Source organism: Mizuhopecten yessoensis, unplaced genomic scaffold (genome assembly GCF_002113885.1).
Source record: "Mizuhopecten yessoensis strain PY_sf001 unplaced genomic scaffold, ASM211388v2 scaffold8517, whole genome shotgun sequence".
In the NCBI taxonomy this organism is placed as follows: Eukaryota; Metazoa; Mollusca; class Bivalvia; order Pectinida; family Pectinidae; genus Mizuhopecten; species Mizuhopecten yessoensis.
Window position 1 is genome coordinate 24,938 of NW_018407587.1, and position 20,408 is coordinate 45,345.

Here is a 20,408-nt window from a genome sequence, read left to right on the forward strand (position 1 = left end):
ATGGTAATCTGTCTACATACTAACATTCTATATGGTTGTCAGTCTACATACTAACATTCTATATGGTAATCTGTCTAAATACTAACATTCTATATGGTCATCTGTCTACATACTAACATTATATATGGTAATCTGTCTACATACTAACATTCTAGATGGTAATCTGTCTATATACTAACATTATATATTGTAATCTGTCTACATACTTACATTCTAGATGGTAGTCTGTCTATATACTAACATTCTATATTGTAATCTGTCTATATACTAACATTCTATATGGTAATCTGTCTATATACTAACATTCTGTATTGTAATCTGTCTACATACTAACATTCTATATGGTAATCTGTCTACATACTAACATTATATATGGTAATCTGTCTACATACTAACATTCTATATTGTAATCTGTCTACATACTAACATTCTATATGGTAATCTGTCTACATACTAACATTCTATATGGTAATCTGTCTACATACTAACATTCTATATGGTAATCTGTCTACATACTAACATTCTATATTGTAATCTGTCTACATACTAACATTCTATATGGTAATCTGTCTACATACTAACATTCTATATGGTAATCTGTCTACATACTAACATTCTATATGGTAATCTGTCTACATACTAACATTCTATATGGTAATCTGTCTACATACTAACATTCTATATTGTAATCTGTCTACATACTAACATTCTATATGGTAATCTGTCTACATACTAACATTCTATATGGTAATCTGTCTACATACTAACATTCTATATGGTAATCTGTCTACATACTAACATTCTATATGGTAATCTGTCTACATACTAACATTCTATATGGTTGTCAGTCTACATACTAACATTCTATATTGTAATCTGTCTACATACTAACATTCTATATGGTAATCTGTCTACATACTAACATTCTATATGGTAATCTGTCTACATACTAACATTCTATATGGTAATCTGTCTACATACTAACATTCTATATGGTAATCTGTCTACATACTAACATTCTATATGGTAATCTGTCTACATACTAACATTCTATATTGTAATCTGTCTACATACTAACATTCTATATGGTTGTCAGTCTACATACTAACATTCTATATGGTAATCTGTCTACATACTAACATTCTATATGGTAATCTGTCTACATACTAACATTCTATATGGTAATCTGTCTACATACTAACATTCTATATGGTTGTCAGTCTACATACTAACATTCTATATTGTAATCTGTCTACATACTAACATTCTATATGGTAATCTGTCTACATACTAACATTCTATATGGTAATCTGTCTACATACTAACATTCTATATGGTAATCTGTCTACATACTAACATTCTATATGGTTGTCAGTCTTTATACTAACATTATAATGGTAATCTGTCTACATACTAACATTCTATATGGTAATCTGTCTACATACTAACATTATATATGGTAATCTGTCTACATACTAACATTCTATATTGTAATCTGTCTACATACTAACATTCTATATGGTTGTCAGTCTACATACTAACATTCTATATGGTTGTCAGTCTACATACTAACATTCTATATTGTAATCTGTCTATATACTAACATTCTATATGGTAATCTGTCTACATACTAACATTCTATATGGTAATCTGTCTACATACCAACATTCTATATGGTTGTCAGTCTACATACTGACATTCTATATGGTAATCTGTCTACATACTAACATTCAATATGGTTGTAAGTCTACATACTAACATTCTATATGGTAATCTGTCTATATACTAACATTCTGTAAGGGAATCTGTCTTTATACTAACATTCTAATGGTAATCTGTCTTTATACTAACATTATATATGGTAATCTGTTTTTATACTAACATTCAATATGGTAATCTGTCTTTATACTAACATTATATATGGTAATCTGTCTTTATACTAACATTATACGTGGTAATCTGTCTACATACTAACATTGTAATGGTAATCTGTCTTCATACTAACATTCTATATGGTAATCTGTCTTTATACTTACATTCTATATGGTAATCTGTCTTTATACTTACATTCTATATGGTAATTTGTCTTTATACTAACATTATATATGGTAATCTGTCTTTATACTAACATTCTATATGGTAATCTGTCTTTATACTAACATTATACGTGGTAATTTGTATTTATACTAACATTCTAATGGTAATCTGTCTATATACTCACACTCTAATGGTAATCTGTCTATATACTAACATTCTATATGGTAATCTGTTTTTATACAAACATTCTATGTGGTAATCTGTCTTTATACTAACATTCTATATGGTAATCTGTCTATATTCTAACATTCTATATTGTTGTAAGTCTACATACTAACATTGTAATGGTAATCTGTCTTCATTCTAACATTCCATATGGTAATCTGTCTATAAACTAACATTATAATGGTAATCTGTCTTTATACTATCTGTCTATATACTAATATTCTATATGGTAATCTGTTTTTATACAAACATTCTATGTGGTAATCTGTCTTTATAATAACATTCTATATTGTAATGTGGCTACATAGTAATATTCTTTATGGTTGTAAGTCTAAATACTAACATTCTATATGGTAATCTGTCTTTATACTAACATTATAAATGGTAGTCTGTCTACATACTAACATTCTATATGGTAATCTGTCTACATACTAACATTCTATATGGTAATCTGTCTTGATACTAACATTCTATATGGTAATCTGTCTACATACTAACATTCTATATTGTAATCTGGCTACATACTAATATTCTTTATGGTTGTCAGTCTACATACTAACATTCTATATTGTAATCTGTCCATATACTAACATTCTATATGGTAATCTGTCTACATACTAACATTCTATATGGCAATCTGTCTACATACTAACATCCTATATGGTTGTCAGTCTACATACTAACATTCTATATGGTAATCTGCCTACATACTAACGTTCTATATTCTATATACTAACATTCTATATGGAAATCTGTCTTTATACTAACATTCTATATGGTAATCTGCCTACATACTAACGTTCTATATGGTTGTCAGTCTACATGTTAACATTCTATATGGTAATCTGTCTATATACTAACATTCTAGATGGTAATCTGTCTACATACTAACATTCTATATGGTTGTCAGTCTACATATTAACATTCTATATGGTAATCTGTCTACATACTAACGTTCTATATGGTTGTCAGTCTACATACTAACATTCTATATTGTAATCTGTTTAATATGGTAATCTGTCTTTATACTAACATTCTATATGGTAATCTGTCTACATACTAACATTCTATATGGTAATCTGTCTACATAATAACATTCTATATGGTTGTCAGTCTACATACTGACATTCTATATGGTAACATTCTATATGGTAATCTGTCTATATACTAACATTCTGTAAGGGAATCTGTCTTTATACTAACATTCTAATGGTAATCTGTCTATATACTCACATTATAATGGTAATCTGTCTATATACTAACATTCTATATGGTAATCTGTCTACATACCAACATTCTATATGGTTGTCAGTCTACATACTGACATTCTATATGGTTGTAAGTCTACATACTAACATTCTATATTGTAATCTGTTTAATATGGTAATCTGTCTTTATACTTACATTCTATATGGTAATCTGTCTTTATTCTTACATTCTAGATGGTAATCTGTCTACATACTAACATTATATATGGTAATCTGTCTTTATACTAACATTCTATATGGTAATCTGTCTTTATACTAACATTATACGCGGTAATTTGTATTTATACTAACATTCTAATGGTAATCTGTCTATATACTCACATTATAATGGTAATCTGTCTATATACTAACATTCTATATGGTAGTCTGTCTACATACTAACATTCTATATGGTAATCTGTCTACATACTAACATTCTATATTGTAATCTGTCTATATACTATCATTCTATATGGTAATCTGTCTACATACTAACATTCTATATTGTAATCTGTCTCTATACTAACATTCTATATGGTAATCTGTCTACATACTAACATTCTATATTGTAATCTGTCTCTATACTAACATTCTATATGGTAATCTGTCTATATACTAACATTCTATAAGGTAATCTGTCTTTATACTAACATTCTATATGGTAATCTGTCTATATACTAACATTCTATATGGTAATCTGTCTTTATCCTAACATCCTATATGGAAATCTGTCTTTATACTAACATTATAAATGGTAGTCTGTCTACATACTAGCATTCTATATGGTAATATGTCTTTATACTAACATTCTATATGGTAATCTGTCTTTATACTAACATTATTAATGGTAGTCTGTCTATATACTAACATTCTATATGGTAATCTGTCTATATACTAACATTCTATATGGTAAACTGTCTTGATACTAACATTATAAATGGTAGTTTGTCTACATACTAACATTTTCAGACTATATATGAACATTTGGTATAGTATTTTTGTCTTCAAACTAACTTTCTATACGGAAATCTGTCTACATACTAACATTTTACATAGTTGTAGGTCACAATACTTATATTCGGTATACTAATATGTGCACTTTCGAAAATTCTATATAGTTAGCAGTGATCATACTTACAGTCCTCATAAAGGGTAGCTCTAGAGCCGTCGGAATAGAGGAAGATTGGGTATTTTGCATTTTTATCATATGGGCATTCTCCATTGTCCTCAACAACAATCAACCAACCCTCATCATCTTTACAAGAACTTGTGGCCTTGTTGATCATGAGACGCCGATTCACACCGTCATTTCTTGAATGAAAATAATTTAAATTGTATAGTTTGTAACGCAAGACAAGTGCAAGTAGGATGTTGATTAAAATTGTGTAAGAAAGTCTGAATGATTTAATAAATCAATTATTACAGTTTGCTTTCTCTGGGAAATCGCTCAATGAATGACTGAACAGACGTCACCGTTAAAAGTTAATAACAATTTTCGAAAAATGAATTGTTCATTCATTCAATATATTAGCATCATTATTTCACGCAGAATTCATAAATACACAAGGGGAAGAGAGCATTGAAAGATCAGAAAAGTATCCAGCCATTAACAAACACATTTGTATTAAACCAATAAGGAGGACAGTATAATACCAATAACAAAACAGGGTGATAGTGGGATAGTATTCTACCAATAGCAAAGTGGATAGTATCCTACAAATAACAAAGAGGATAATATCCTACAAATAACAAAGAGGATAGTATCCTACCAATAAAAAAAAAGGGTGATAGTAGGATAGTATTCTACCAATAACAAAGGGGATTGTATCCTACAAATAACAAAGAGGATTTTATCCAACCAATATCAAAACAGGTTGATAGTTGGATAGTATTCTACCAATAACAAAGAGGATTGTATCCAACCAATATCAAAACAGGTTGATAGTGGGATAGTATTCTACCAATAGCAAAGAGGATAGTATCCTACCAATAACAAAACAGGGTGATAGTAGGATAGTATTCTACCAATAACAAAGAGGATAGTATTCTACCAATAGCAAAGAGGATAGTATCCTACCAATAACAAAACAGGGTGATAGTAGGATAGTATTCTACCAATAGCAAAGAGGATAGTATCCTGCCAATAACAAAGAGGATAGTATCCTACCAATAACAAGGAGGATAGTATCCTACCAATAACAAGGAGGATAGTATCCTACCAATAACAAAGAGGATAGTATCCTACCAATAACAAGGAGGATAGTATCCTACCAATAACAAAGAGGATAGTATCCTACCAATAACAAAGAGGATAGTATCCTACAAATAACAAGGAGGATAGTATCCTACAAATAACAAAGAGGATAGTATCCTACAAATAACAAAGAGGATTGTATCCTACAAAGAACAAAGAGGATAGTATCCTACCAATAACAAAGAGGATTGTATCCAACCAATAACAAAACAGGGTGATAGTGGAATAGTATTCTACCAATAGCAAAGAGGATAGTATCCTACCAATAACAAAGAGGATAGTATTCTACCAATAGCAAATAGGATAGTATCCTACCAATATCAAAGAGGATAGTATCCTACCAATAACAAGGAGGATAGTATCCTACCAATAACAAGGAGGATAGTATCCTACCAATAACAAAGAGGATAGTATCCTACCAATAACAAAGAGGATAGTATCCTACCAATAACAAAGAGGATAGTATCCTACCAATAACAAAGAGGATAGTATCCTACCAATAACAAAGAGGATAGTATCCTACCAATAACAAAGAGGATAGTATCCTACCAATAACAAAGAGGATAGTATCCTACCAATAACAAAGAGGATAGTATCCTACCAATAACAAAGAGGATAGTATCCTACCAATAACAAAGAGGATAGTATCCTACCAATAACAAAGAGGATAGTATCCTACCAATAACAAAGAGGATAGTATCCTACCAATAACAAAGAGGATAGTATCAAACCAATAACAAAGAGGATAATATTTTACCAATAACAAATAATATATATCCTACAAATAACAAATAGGATAGTATCCTACCAATAACAAAGAGAATAGTATCCTACAAATAAAAAATAGCATAGTATCCTACCAATAACAAAGAGGATATTATCGAACCAATAACAAAGAGGATAGTTTCGAACCAATAACAAAGAGGATAGTATCCATCCAATAACAAAGAGGATAGTATCCAACCAATAACAAAGAGGATAGTGTTAAACCAATAAAAAAGAGGATAATAGTCTACCAATAACAAATAATATTGTATCCTACGAATATCAAGGAGAATAGTATCATACCAATAGCATAGAGGGAAATATCCTACCAATAACAAAGAAAAAATAATCCAAACAATTACAAATGAATGGTTTCCAACAAATAGCAAAGATGACAAACCAACCATAGTTTTCAATATCTAACATTAGAGAAAGAGCTAGTATCCGACAACCAAACACACTATCAAAGAAAATAGTACCAAACCATTTTGAATTAGGAAAATGTCCAACAATACGAAAATAAAATAGATGATACCTAAAAGCAGAAAGGATAGTACACAAAAAAGAATGATAGTTTCCAACCACAAAGAGGATAGAACAAAAGGGGATTATAACATGCAATCACAACAAAAGATTCACGAAAACTGATATCCAACCATTACCACCAAAACAAAGGAAAGTATTTATCACAAACAAAAATTCACGGAAACTGATATCCAACCATAACCACCTTAATAAAGGATAATATTTATCACCAACAAAGATTCACGAAAGCTGATATTCAATCATAACCACCAAAATAAGGGATAGTATTTATCACCAACAAAGCGGACAGTATCTAAACACAGAGAGGATAGTTTCAAACCATAAACGAACACACAGACCAAAAGGATAATATCCTATGAGAAACAAAGGAGAAAGTAAGCAACCACAAAAACAGAGAATATAAGGCAACGATGCATAATAAAAAAAAAAGTATAGTATCTAACCAAAGCTAAAACAATCAAAAAAGAAAATATCTAACAACAAATAATAAAGAGGGTAGTGTCCAGTAACAAACAAAGAGAATAGTATCATACCATAATAAATAATAAATAGGATAGCTACACTGTACCAACCAACAGGTACACAAGACAAGAAAGTATCCAGATAGCTACATTGTACCAACCAACAAGTACAAAAGATAGGAAAGTATCCAGATAGCTACATTGTACCGTTACACGTTCATCGCTATTATCAGCATAATTAAGAAAATTTGTTTCTTTAAATATTTTTCCATTAGTGTTGTAAAATCAAATTGTGTTATAATTTAACCTAATCTGCAGTGATTTTTCTACGTAAACCTAAACATTCATTGGACCCTGTTTTGCTCCTGTTGTTATATTCCGTCTTTGCGTATTGCAGTTATCTTCTCTTGGGAGCAGGGATTGATTGTTACGTCACTTGTTTGTGAGAATAGCGTCATCAATTTTTAAGAAAACGACATAATTTTCTCACACAGACCAATGACGTAACAATCAATACCTGCTCCCAAGAGAAGATAACTCTGCAATACGCAAAGACGGAATAGTCGACTGCCAGACAGAACACGGTAAAATATAACATGGGTGGCGGCTACTGTCTGTCGATACTTATCATCATTAGATCAGAGTGATATATAGTGAAAATCTACAGCTTAGTTTACAAAATTGAAATCATAGCTTCCAAGGTTAAACCAAAATAAACCAAACTGAAATAAGAGAACAACGGGTATGCTCCCATGTCACACAGACATGAACGAACTGAGTGTTTACGACATAGGTGAATGAGATAAACCCTTCTTTAAATACTTACTTGCGACCAAAGAAATTCAAGTCGGTAGCACCCCTTCTCTTAATGTCCGTCCAGGAAGATGACAATATCTTTTTCCTGTCAAACCAACTCGTCGACTGGGTGTTGGTTCCATTGAATATGATAAAGGCAACTGGGGTGGTGCCCTTATATAATTCAAGTTTCACCTTTATGAATAATAAAACCTCGTTAAACATATAAACTCAATGGGCTAGATTTGTAAAGGTAAAAATATGATACGGAACAAAAACACAGAATAAATTATGAACATCAGTGGAGTGCTTTTTGACACAATAAGTAGATTATTAGATTGAATGCAGGACAGATAACCCAACATTCAGTATTAACGGTAAGACAGAGAACCCACGGTAACTGAAGTTGATTAGTGTAGGAAGGACAGATACCCGATGTTAATTAATACAAGTAGGACATATAATCGATGTAAAGTGGTACAGGTAGTATTTAATCGAAGGTGTGTTGTACAGGAAGGAAAATACCCGAAGTTAAGAAGTACAGGTAGTAGTTAATCGAAGGTGTGTTGTACAAGGAAAATACCCGATGTTAAGAAGTACAGGTAGTAGTTAATCGAAGTAGTGTTGTACAGGAAGAAAAATTCCCGAAGTTAAGAAGTTCAGGTAGTAGTTAATCGAAGGGGTGTTGTACAAGGAAAATACCCGATGTTAAGAAGTACAGGTAGTAGTTAATCGAAGGTGTGTTGTACAGGAAGGAAAATACCCGAAGTTAAGAAGTTCAGGTAGTAGTTAATCGAAGGTGTGTTGTACAGGAAGAAAAATACCCGAAGTTAAGAAGTACAGGTAGTAGATAATCGAAGGTGTTTTGTACAGGAAGGAAAATCCCCGAAGTTAAGAAGTTCAGGGAGTAGTTAACCGAAGGTGTGTTGTAGAGGAAGGAAAATACCTGAAGTTAAGAAGTACGGGTAGTAGTTAATCGTAGGTGTGTTGTACAGGAGGAAAAATACCCGAAGTGAAGAAGTACAGGTAGCAGCTAATCGAAGGTGTGTTGTACAGGAAGGAAAATACCCGAAGTTAAGATGTTCAGGTAGTAGTTAATCGAAGGTGTGTTGTACAGGAAGAAAAATTCCCGAAGTTAAGAAGCACAGGTAGGACAGTTAAGTACATGTTCCTGACGGACTGTTCACCGATGTTAAGAAGAACAGGTAGGGCAGATAACCGAAGTTAAGGAATACATATAAGACAGATAACCGAGTTTCAGGTAACGGTTCGATTGAAAACAAAAGGTTAAATATATAATTATGATTCATTATTTGATTTGAACATATTTTATTGCAATTAAACAGATTTTGCAAACGAATCGGACACAAGTTTTGCCAACTTATTAAAGTCCTCTTCGACAATAAATATGAGATTTCAATACATATCACGCAATGTTAGAGCTTCTCAAATATACCTTTTGGGAATGCAAATATATATGACAAGAAAGAAGGGAGGGGGCAAGAAAGATATGGATTCATTTCTCCAAAAATACCGGACAAAGCTAACATGAATTATATTGTATAATATGCATAAGGTTAAACTTCATACAAATAAATGTATATACATTTTTTCGTCTGAAAATCTCTTGAAAAAAGAATAGGCGCCATTAATATCATTAAATATTTTCAAGCATATCAGAATGTTAATATTTATTGTTTTATAGATATAAAATTGATAGAATTGGATTTACTTTAAACAAGTTCTTGCTGCCTAAATAAATTATTAAATTTCTCTATCGCACGCGCAACAACTGTTAGGACGTACCCTCTTAACGCCGATTGACCTCCACTTATCAATGGTGCTGTGGCGGTAGTTACCGTTACACTTAGCGGAAGGACTAGTTGATAAACATCCAGGGAGAGCGTTGTCTTCGTTGGTACCAAATGGGTGAATGTACGAAAACACCACGGAACGGGTGTTCCCTGCTCGAGCCCTAAACACAAGGAACCAGTCACCCACTTGTTTCTCCTGTCTACCTGACGGTGGCGGCTGAGTTACTGTCATGAAAAGGTTGGACACCATGAAGATCATATTCAATCAGAAGCTTATACAATTATTTATTTATTTATAATGTATGTACTAGTCATCAAGTATCATTTTCATATTACATGACCTATAGCGGTGGACGTGTCCCGAGAAACCTGTATTGTATCAGGGAGATCCTGCAAGCTTACCCTTATCATCATACAACAGTGACGTATACAGAAGGATTTCCGTAACAGAACTAGATTTGGTTGGTGTTACATGCCAGTCATATACACAATATAGAAATTGTATTTATTAAACAGCTTTCAAATGATGGTGTTGAACGGACCTAAACGTTAGCAGCTGGTAAGTATTAACTATGGGATAAATGAAAACAAATTATGTGCATATATTCACAAAAACATTACTTCATGTCCATTTCTTTGACATCCTCCGGGACAAAACCAGGTGAACAAGTCAATTGTTACAGGTTATCAAAATGTGTTTTATTTGTCCGCCTATCAAATGATGGATGCTATAATTATGAATAACGTCATGAATATGGCTATATAATCATTATCACATTTAAGACCCCCTTAGATGGACTGACTATTCCAGCAGATCTAATGTTGGTACTTATCAGGGCAATAGATGTCAAGGTGGAATTTGTAATTGTCTGAAAGCTTGCATAATAACTAGTAAGTTTATTTCCATTCCGCCAAAATAGCAAATGTGTCAGTTAATTACATCTATGGTAATAACAGAATCAGTCGTGACAGGAAATCATGTAAAACAACTCTCATCTTCACTGAGAAATCAACCTGAACTTCTGGCGACAAGAATCACACGCCTTATGCTATAAAATGTCTTTAAACACAGGTTTATCGCCTATGTAGACATATGTACCACAAAATACATATATACTGTCTCCGCAGACTTATATTGAACAATGAATTTATGGAAGTAATATTTTTCAGATGAGATCAGAAAGCTAGCTACCACTGACGATGCTTCAATACCTGAGTAAATGTTAACAATATGACAACTTGTTTCCATTCTAATGTCAGCACGGACGTGTGGTAAACTAAGTCAACCATTAAGGGGGTATCGGTTTATCATTGACAGAATTGGTGGGCACAAGTTTTTGAGGAAATTTTACGTTAGTATTTGGTGTTATTCTTATCAGGTTGAGGTTTTGGGGTTATAACAATTCGTCAACGTCACTGTTGTTCCCTATTAACGACTTTATATTTACTGTTGATTGGTAAATACAAACACGCTGTATCTAGAAATGTATTGACTATTGATTGTTATGTTGAAATATGATATATTGTATTTATCTAAACACATTAAATTTACTACTGGTTTTATAGAAAGATAATGTTTATTTTTGGTTGTTATTAAGAACATAACGTTAAATAAAGTTGAAGTATCTGGACCTGCAATTATGAATAAAATTATAACAAAATCAAATAACGTCTTATTACACGTTGTATTACGTGTTGTATTTCTTGCTTGTTATATTACTTAATTGTTATATTTAATATTGTTAACTTGTTAAATTGCATGTTATATTGATTATTATACTATGTGTTATTTAACTGACTTGTTATCTTACGTGTTATATTATTTACTTGTTATAGTTTCCGTTATATTATTTATTTGTTATATTACACACTAATTATATTCCCTGATACATTATTTACTTGTTATAGTACGTCTTATACTACTTGTTATAGTACGTGTTATACTACTTGTTATAGTACGTGTTATATTACTTACTTGATATATTTCATATTATATTACTTATTTGTTATATTACTTGTTATATTACTTGCTTGTTATATTACATATTAGAATACTTTCTCGTCATTATACATGTAATATTACTTACTTGCTGGCTTTGGCGCTAATCCGATGTTACCAAGTATCCCTGTGAGGAAACATCAACCGGAAACAAAAACATAGTATATGAGTTACTAACATTTACTAAATATATGTTATTTTTTATAATTGAAAGGATCTTTGATTGTTTCTTGATTGTGTGAACAATATCATTGAAAACATCATTTATGAATCACTTTCACAGGTTACTTCCATCGTATTTCATTTGAAATTATAAAACATAGAATATATTCCTTTGTATAAGCTCATTTTGTAACTAATCTTTAAATTCTCAAAATCGTATAATAGACGCGTTGATAACATATATCAAATACTTAAATGCAATACCTATTGTACAATTACAGTCATAAAACAAAATCAAATTTAAATCAAATAATCAATATATGCACATTGACAAGGCTATAATTCTTTTAGTGAACATAACAGAAATTTCCGCAATGGAATGATAATATCAATTCATGATAATGTTACAAATTAACAAAGTTCATGAAAAACGATGATAACTTTAATGCATTGTAATGCTACAAGAAATCATTATATTTGATGATAACATTGTCACCATAACAACAAAAGCAATATTATGTTTATAACAACAAGTCGGAGTTATGTTACGATAACACAAAACCATTGTCATGTTACAAAACAACGCACAAATAAAATGTCATAAGATCGAACCAAAGTAATGTTCCGTTAACACCAATTATAGTTTTATTGAGATAACAACAAATCAATCGTAATATCAAATTATTGTAATGTTACAAAACGAAAAATCATAATAATTTTACAATAACGCTAATAAGTTACGATAATTCTTAAACAATATTATGCTACAATAACAATTAATTAAAATGAATTTTACGATTAAACTTAACCAATGTTATTTTACGATAAAACATAATCAAAGTAATGCCACAATACAGCAATGTTATGTCACGATAACACTTAATCAAATAAATTCTACGATAACACTTAATCCATGTAATGTTAAGATGATACTTAATCAATTTATTCCACGATAAAATAGCAATAATTTAGTTCTTTCCAATTTCTCGAAGTCGCATATGCCAAAATGATGCATGAGTTTGCAATAATAATTAAACTGTGGTTGATTGTCAATTAAAGGACATACGTATTACCTCATTGGTTACATATAACCGGTGATATCCAAGTAGGTTCTCTTTTGATGTATTTCATCACTGTTTACATAGTGTGGGATAGGGAGAAAGAAAACGTGGTAATAAAAAAGATATTTCTTCAAAAATGCATCAGTTTTCTAAACCTGTGTGTAGTGAATCGCTTAATGAATGTTTCTACTTAAGTTTTGCAAATCTGTGTATAGTAAATCCTCCATTGAAGTTTCTATAGTAGTTTTCTAAATCTGCTTGAAGTTTTTTTTTCTAATTAAGGTTAATATAGTAGTTTTTCAGACCTGTGTGAAGTTAAATGCATTGTTAATGTTATCATAGTAGTTTTCTAATTCTCTGCGTGGAGTGAATCACCTAATAAATGTTCCTATAGTAGTTTTATAATTCTGTGTCAACTGAATCACCTAATAAATACTCCTATAGTAGTTTTATAATTATGTGTGAAGTGAGTCACATAACAAATGTTCCTATAGCAGTTTTATAATTCTCTGCGTGGAGTGAATCACCTAATAAATGTTCCTATAGTAGTTTTATAATTCTGTGTCAACTGAATCACCTAATAAATGTTCCTATAGCAGTTTTCTAAATCTCTGTGTGGAGTGAATCACCTATAAAATGTTCCTTTAGTAGTTTTATAATTCTGTGTGAAGTGAGTCACCTAATAAATGTTCCTATAGTAGTTTTATAATTCTCTGTGTGACGTGAGTCACCTGATAAATGTTCCTATGGTAGTTTTATAATTCTCTGTGTGACGTGAGTCGATTGATAAATGTTCCTTTAGTAGTTTTATAATTCTCTGTGTGAAGTGAGTCTCCTAATAAATGTTCCTATAGCAGTTTTCTAAATCTCTGTGTGGAGTGAATCACCTATAAAATGTTCCTTTAGTAGTTTTATACTTATCTGTGTGAAGTGAGTCCCCTGATAAATGTTCCTATGTAGTTTTATAATTCTCTGTGTGGAGTGAGTCACCTGATAAATGTTCCTATAGTAGTTTTATAATTCTGTGTGAAGTGAGTCTCCTAATAAATGTTCCTATAGTAGTTTTATAATTCTCTGTGTGAAGTGAGTCACCTGATAAATGTTCCTATAGTAGTTTTAAAATTCTGTGTCAACTGAATCACCTATTTAATGTTCCTATAGTAGTTTTATAATTCTGTGTGAAGTGAGTCACCTAATAAATGTTCCTGTGGCAGTTTTATAATTCGGTGTGAAGTGAGTAACCTAATAAATGTTCCTATAGCAGTTTTATAATTATGTGTGAAATGAGTCACATAATAAATGTTCCTATAGTAGTTTTATAATTCTGTGTCAACTGAATCCCCTAATAAATGTTCCTGTGGCAGTTTTATAATTCTGTGTAACGAGAATAACCTAATAAATGTTCCTATAGTAGTTTTATAATTCTATGTGAGGTGAGTCAACTAACAAATATTCCTATAGTAGTTTTATAATTCTGTGTCAACTGAATCACCTAATAAATGTTCCTATAGTAGTTTTATTATTCTGTGTGGAGTGAGTCACCTAATAAATATTCCTATAGTAGTTTTATAATTCTCTATGAAGGGAGTCACCCAATAAATGTTCCTATGGTAGTTTTATAATTCTGTGTAAAGAGAGTAACCTAATAAATGTTCCTATAGTAGTTTTATAATTATGTGTGAAATGAGTCACATAACAAATGTTCCTATAGTAGTTTTATAATTCTGTGTCAACTGAATCACCTAATAAATGTTCCTATAGTAGTTTTATAATTATGTGTGGAGTGATTCACCTAATAAATGTTCCTATAGTAGTTTTATAATTCTCTATGAAGGGAGTCACCTAATAAATTTTCCTGTGGCAGTTTTATAATTCTGTGTGAAGTGAGTAACCTAATAAATGTTCCTATAGCAGTTTTATAATTATGTGTGAAATGAGTCACATAACAAATGTACCTATAGTAGTTTTATAATTCTGTGTCAACTGAATCACCTAATAAATGTTCCTATAGTAGTTTTATAATTATGTGTGAAGTGAGTCACCTAATAAATGTTCCTATAGTAGTTTAATAATTCTATGTGAGGTGACTCACCTAACAAATATTCCTATAGTAGTTTTATAATTCTGTGTCAACTGAATCACCTAATAAATGATCCTATAGTAGTTTTATTATTCTGTGTTGAGTGAGTCACCTAATAAATATTCCTTTAGTAGTTTTATAATTCTCTATGAAGGGAGTCACCTAATAAATGTTCCTATGGTAGTTTTATAATTCTGTGTAACGAGAATAACCTAATAAATGTACCTATAGTAGTTTTATAATTATGTGTGAAATGAGTCATATAACAAATGTTCCTATAGTAGTTTTATAATTCTGTGTCAACTGAATCACCTAATAAATGTTCCTATAGTAGTTTTATAATTCTCTATGAAGGGAGTCACCTAATAAATGTTCCTGTGGTAGTTTTATAATTCTGTGTGAAGTGAGTAACCTAATAAATGTTCCTATAGCAGTTGTATAATTATGTGTGAAATGAGTCACATAACAAATGTTCCTATAGTAGTTTTATAATTATGTGTGAAGTGAGTCACCTAATGAATGTTCCTATAGTAGTTTTATAATTCCCTATGAAGGGAGTCACCTAATAAATGTTCCTATAGTAGTTTTATAATTCTATGTGAGGTGAGTAACCTAATAAATATTCCTATAGTAGTTTTATAATTTTGTGTGAGGTGAGTCACCTAATAAATGTTCCTATAGTAGTTTTATAATTCTCTATGAAGGGAGTCACCTAATAAATGTTCCTGTGGTAGTTTTATAATTCTGTGTGAAGTGAGTCACCTAATAAATGTTCCTATAGTAGTTTTATAATTCTGTGTGAAGTGAGTCTGTGTGAAGTGAGTCACCTAACAAATGTTCCTATAGTAGTTTTATAATTCTGTGTGAAATGAGTCACCTAACAAATGTTCCTATAGTTAAACGGTGTGTTACTGCTGTAAAGCTCCCAAACGCTGCAATGTAGCAACGACCAAATGTAATCAAAACGAGGTTGTAGGACTGATTTCTCTCGTGTATATCATAGAAACTAAGGAAATAATTACCTACCACGATTATTCACATAAACCTGGAGCGTGACTACTTCAACACCACCAATGTCAAATGTCCTTTAGCCTCCTTATCTGTGAATCTTACTGATGATTATGCAGTACTTGCATGTGTAATGTACTCTTTTTTTGCATCGTGTGTTTTCAAATTAGCATGTGTGTCATGGGTTTGGCAGTTTAAAATGTGTTATGTATGCAGGTTAAAGAAAGAACTGTATAATTAATGCATGTGATGCATACATAAATTGCTGCATGATGTGCCTGATTAAAGTACATGATACATTCATTGTTGGATATATTGTAAGCATTTTGTGTATGCATTAATGTATACTGTACCTGGTGAATGTTATGTTGTACAATGAACGATATGTGTGTTTATTGTGCAAAGAACCTGGTGATTATTTTAACATGTAATCCAACTGATGTAGATATTGACATATGATGTACCTGATCTATTTATTGATACATGTACATCGTTTAAGTGATATATGTATTGAAATAAAATGTACGTTATGTATACATTGATATTCAATGTAAGTGGTGTGTACATTGATATACAATGTAAGTGATATGTACATTGATATACAATGTAAGTGATGTGTACATTGATATACATTGTAAGTGATATATGTATTGAATTACAATGTAAGTGATGTGTATATTGATATACAATGTGAGTGATGTATGTATTGTTGTACTATGTAAGTGATATGTACAACAATACATACATCACTCACATTGTATATCAATGTACACATCACTTACATTGTAATTCAATACATATATCACTTACATTGTATATAAATGTACACATCACTTACATTGCATATCAATGTAAACATCACTTACATTGTATATCAATATCCACATCACTTACATTGTATATTAATGTACATATCACTTACATTGTAAGTCAATACATATATCACTTACAATGTATATCAATGTACACATCACTTACATTTTAAGTCAATTGACACACCACTTACATTGTACAACAATAGATACCTCACTTACATTATATATCAATGTATATATCACTTACATTGTAAGTCAATGTACACACCACTTACATTGTATATCAATGCAAACATCACTTACATTGTATATCAATATACACATCACTTACATTGCATATCAATGTAAACATCACTTACATTATATATCAATGTATATATCACTTACATTGTAAGTCAATACATATATCACTTACATTGATATACAATGTAAGTGATATATGTATTGACTTACAATGTAAGTGATATGTACATTGATATATAATGTAAGTGATGTATCTATTGTTGTACAATGTAAGTGGTGTGTCAATTGACTTAAAATGTAAGTGATGTGTACATTGATATACAATGTAAGTGATGTGTATATTGATATACAATGTAAGTGATATGTGTATTGACTTACAATGTAAGTGATGTGTACATTGACTTACAATGTAAGTGATGTTTACATTGATATACAATGTAAGTGATGTACACATCACTTACATTGTAAGTCAATACACATATCACTTACAATGTAAGTGATATGTACATTGATATACAATGTAAGTGATGTGTACATTGACTTACAATGTAAGTGATGTGTACTTTGATATACAATGTAAGTGATGTGTACATTGATATACAATGTAAGTGACGTGTACATCGACTTACAATGTGAGTGATGTGTACATTGATATACAATGTGAGTGATGTGTACATTGATATACAATGTAAGTGATATATGTATTGACTTACAATGTAAGTGATGTGTACATTGATATATAATGAAAGTGATGTATGTATTGTTGTACAATGTACGTAAAATAGGTATTGTAAAATAATGTCTGTGATATATGTCCTTTATCTGTTTATTAGACTTACACCTTATAGGTATACACTTAGAAGTAATAAAGATGACAACGAGCCATTTAATTAGTTCTTGACGATATGAACAATTAATGCTGCCTAAAGAAAACGCTGTTAAAACTGACAGTTCCTGTATCTCATCACTTAACAATTCTCTCGTTTTACATAAACAACAGAAATTTTGCACGAACTTGTATGACATTGAATTCTAAGATAATCTTGCTGGTGTTGGTTTGGGTTTTATTTCGAATTCGTGTTCAATAACAGTCCATTAGCAAAGTTTATCTTGTCTCACTGTTAAACGATTGTTTATAAATTCATTTCTTTATCTCCTTAATATCATTTTATATGTGTCTCACTACGATAGAAATGTGACTATCTAGCAACTTGCAATAACAAATCTTATTCTCTCATTTCCCTTTGTGAAAGATAGAGCTTTCCAGGGTAAGAAAGAGGTGTACAAAATTTCTATCGTACATCCCATTTCACGTGACGCGACGTCACAATGGCTCAACAATAACGTAACGTCACGAATTCGGATATCTCCGATGGCGCAATGAGGAAGGAAAAGGCGACGTTGTGAAATTAAAACCTTTTAAAATATATCTACCGTATACGCTAGAAAGATGTGATTTTTTTTCTGCCCAAGCAGTGTTTGCAAATATGGGGTATGTTTAATCTGGCTAAAAGATTCTTTTTAGTCCTAAAATCACAGAGGAAAAAATTGTATTTTCAAAATGGCGGCCAGTCCAAACGTTCATGGTCTAGGCAGAATAAAGTATAAGACTCTTTCATGCGCAAGGGTGTAGGATAGGGAAATTCCACCCTCTGGATATTCAAATTTGGCAAAACACCTATGCAAAGCCTCAGGTTTTTACCAAATTTGAAAAACCATCTTATCATGTATTTTGCCTAGCTAACAGTAACTCGAGAGGTTCTAGTAAGTTGTAAGAACTTGTGCCCAATCCCTTTAACTATTCAGTGTCAATAAAATATATTTGAATTAATGAACAGTAGCTCGATGTCAACAATGTACAATTTCATATTATGAATGCAGATTTTACCATGGTGACTGTTTCACGAGAACAATATTTCACATATGTTGTAATGACAGTTTATGTAAATCCAACATTCAAAAGAACTGTTTTAGGATTTAAAAAGAGACATCACGCCGGGTGCCGGCAACATTTATTCTTCTGGACTATTAATGAACAACCTGTTCAGCTTAAATTTTGGTTACCTTAGTTCAAGACAACATGTGGTTGAGTCTAAAAGTATATTATTATGAAGATCCCCATTCAATGGTTAAAATGAAGCTTCCATTTTTAATTCTTTAAATTAATACAACAATGGCGTAGGAGCTTGAAAAATCATAAAAAAAAACTTTGCTACCAAAATAACTTTTTAAACTAAAAAACTTGGAAAATAACAACCCGTAGGTTTCAACATTTTAAGAAAAAGAAATGACCTGGACAACAGACAAACGCCTCATAGTTCTTTTTAGAGAAATTATTTCTTAACCAAACATGTATTTTAAAAACATTTTATTTTAGTGAAAGTTAGTCAAATTGGATGTTTTTAAAAATATCTATTTTATGTTATTTTGAAAAACATCGAAGATTTCCAGGACAATGAAAAATAATGTTATCAATTGTATATTACCTCATGCTCTGCGAACAGACTTTTCAGAATTGTCAATATGTTTGTTTGTTCAAATGCGAAAGAATTAACATCGATAAAATAAACAGTTTCAAAGGAAAGGACAACAACATTTTGATATCATGACGGTGTCTTTTGTCAATGATAGACTACTATAAAATACCTTGGTGTATATTTTTACAAGAAATTGATTATCTATTATAAATATAAAAAGTACATGTTAAAAGCAAGAAAGCGATTAACGGAGTGATTTTTAAATATCGTACTAATAACTTATTGGTAAAGTTGCTTCTCTAACTTTTTAGAAGCGTTTCTGGCAAAAAGTGTTGGTAATATAAAGATGTGACACAACCTGCATCATTTACTTCGCTATAGTGAATCTACCTCCATACATTCTATTTAAGTGCACATAG

General features: G+C 31.0%; 1 protein-coding gene and 1 long non-coding RNA gene across 8 annotated transcripts in view; both read right to left on the reverse strand.

Moving 5' to 3' along the window:
* LOC110456100 overlaps positions 1-20,408 on the reverse strand; it is a 34,556-nt gene that overhangs the window by 4,759 nt on the left and 9,389 nt on the right. For all 7 annotated transcript variants that reach the window (XM_021506655.1, XM_021506652.1, XM_021506656.1 and 4 more), the window contains 4 exons: positions 12,232-12,270; positions 10,137-10,369; positions 8,362-8,525; positions 4,648-4,820 (listed from right to left, as the gene is read on the reverse strand). In XM_021506655.1, coding sequence (XP_021362330.1) covers positions 4,648-4,820; positions 8,362-8,525; positions 10,137-10,369; positions 12,232-12,270 — 609 coding nt within the window. The remainder of the gene's footprint in view (positions 1-4,647; positions 4,821-8,361; positions 8,526-10,136; positions 10,370-12,231; positions 12,271-20,408) is intronic.
* Positions 12,277-16,964, reverse strand: LOC110456102. Its single transcript, XR_002463554.1, has 3 exons — positions 16,009-16,964; positions 15,322-15,958; positions 12,277-14,110 (listed from the first exon to the last, which is right to left on the reverse strand). It is a non-coding gene; the product is annotated as an uncharacterized LOC110456102 (long non-coding RNA).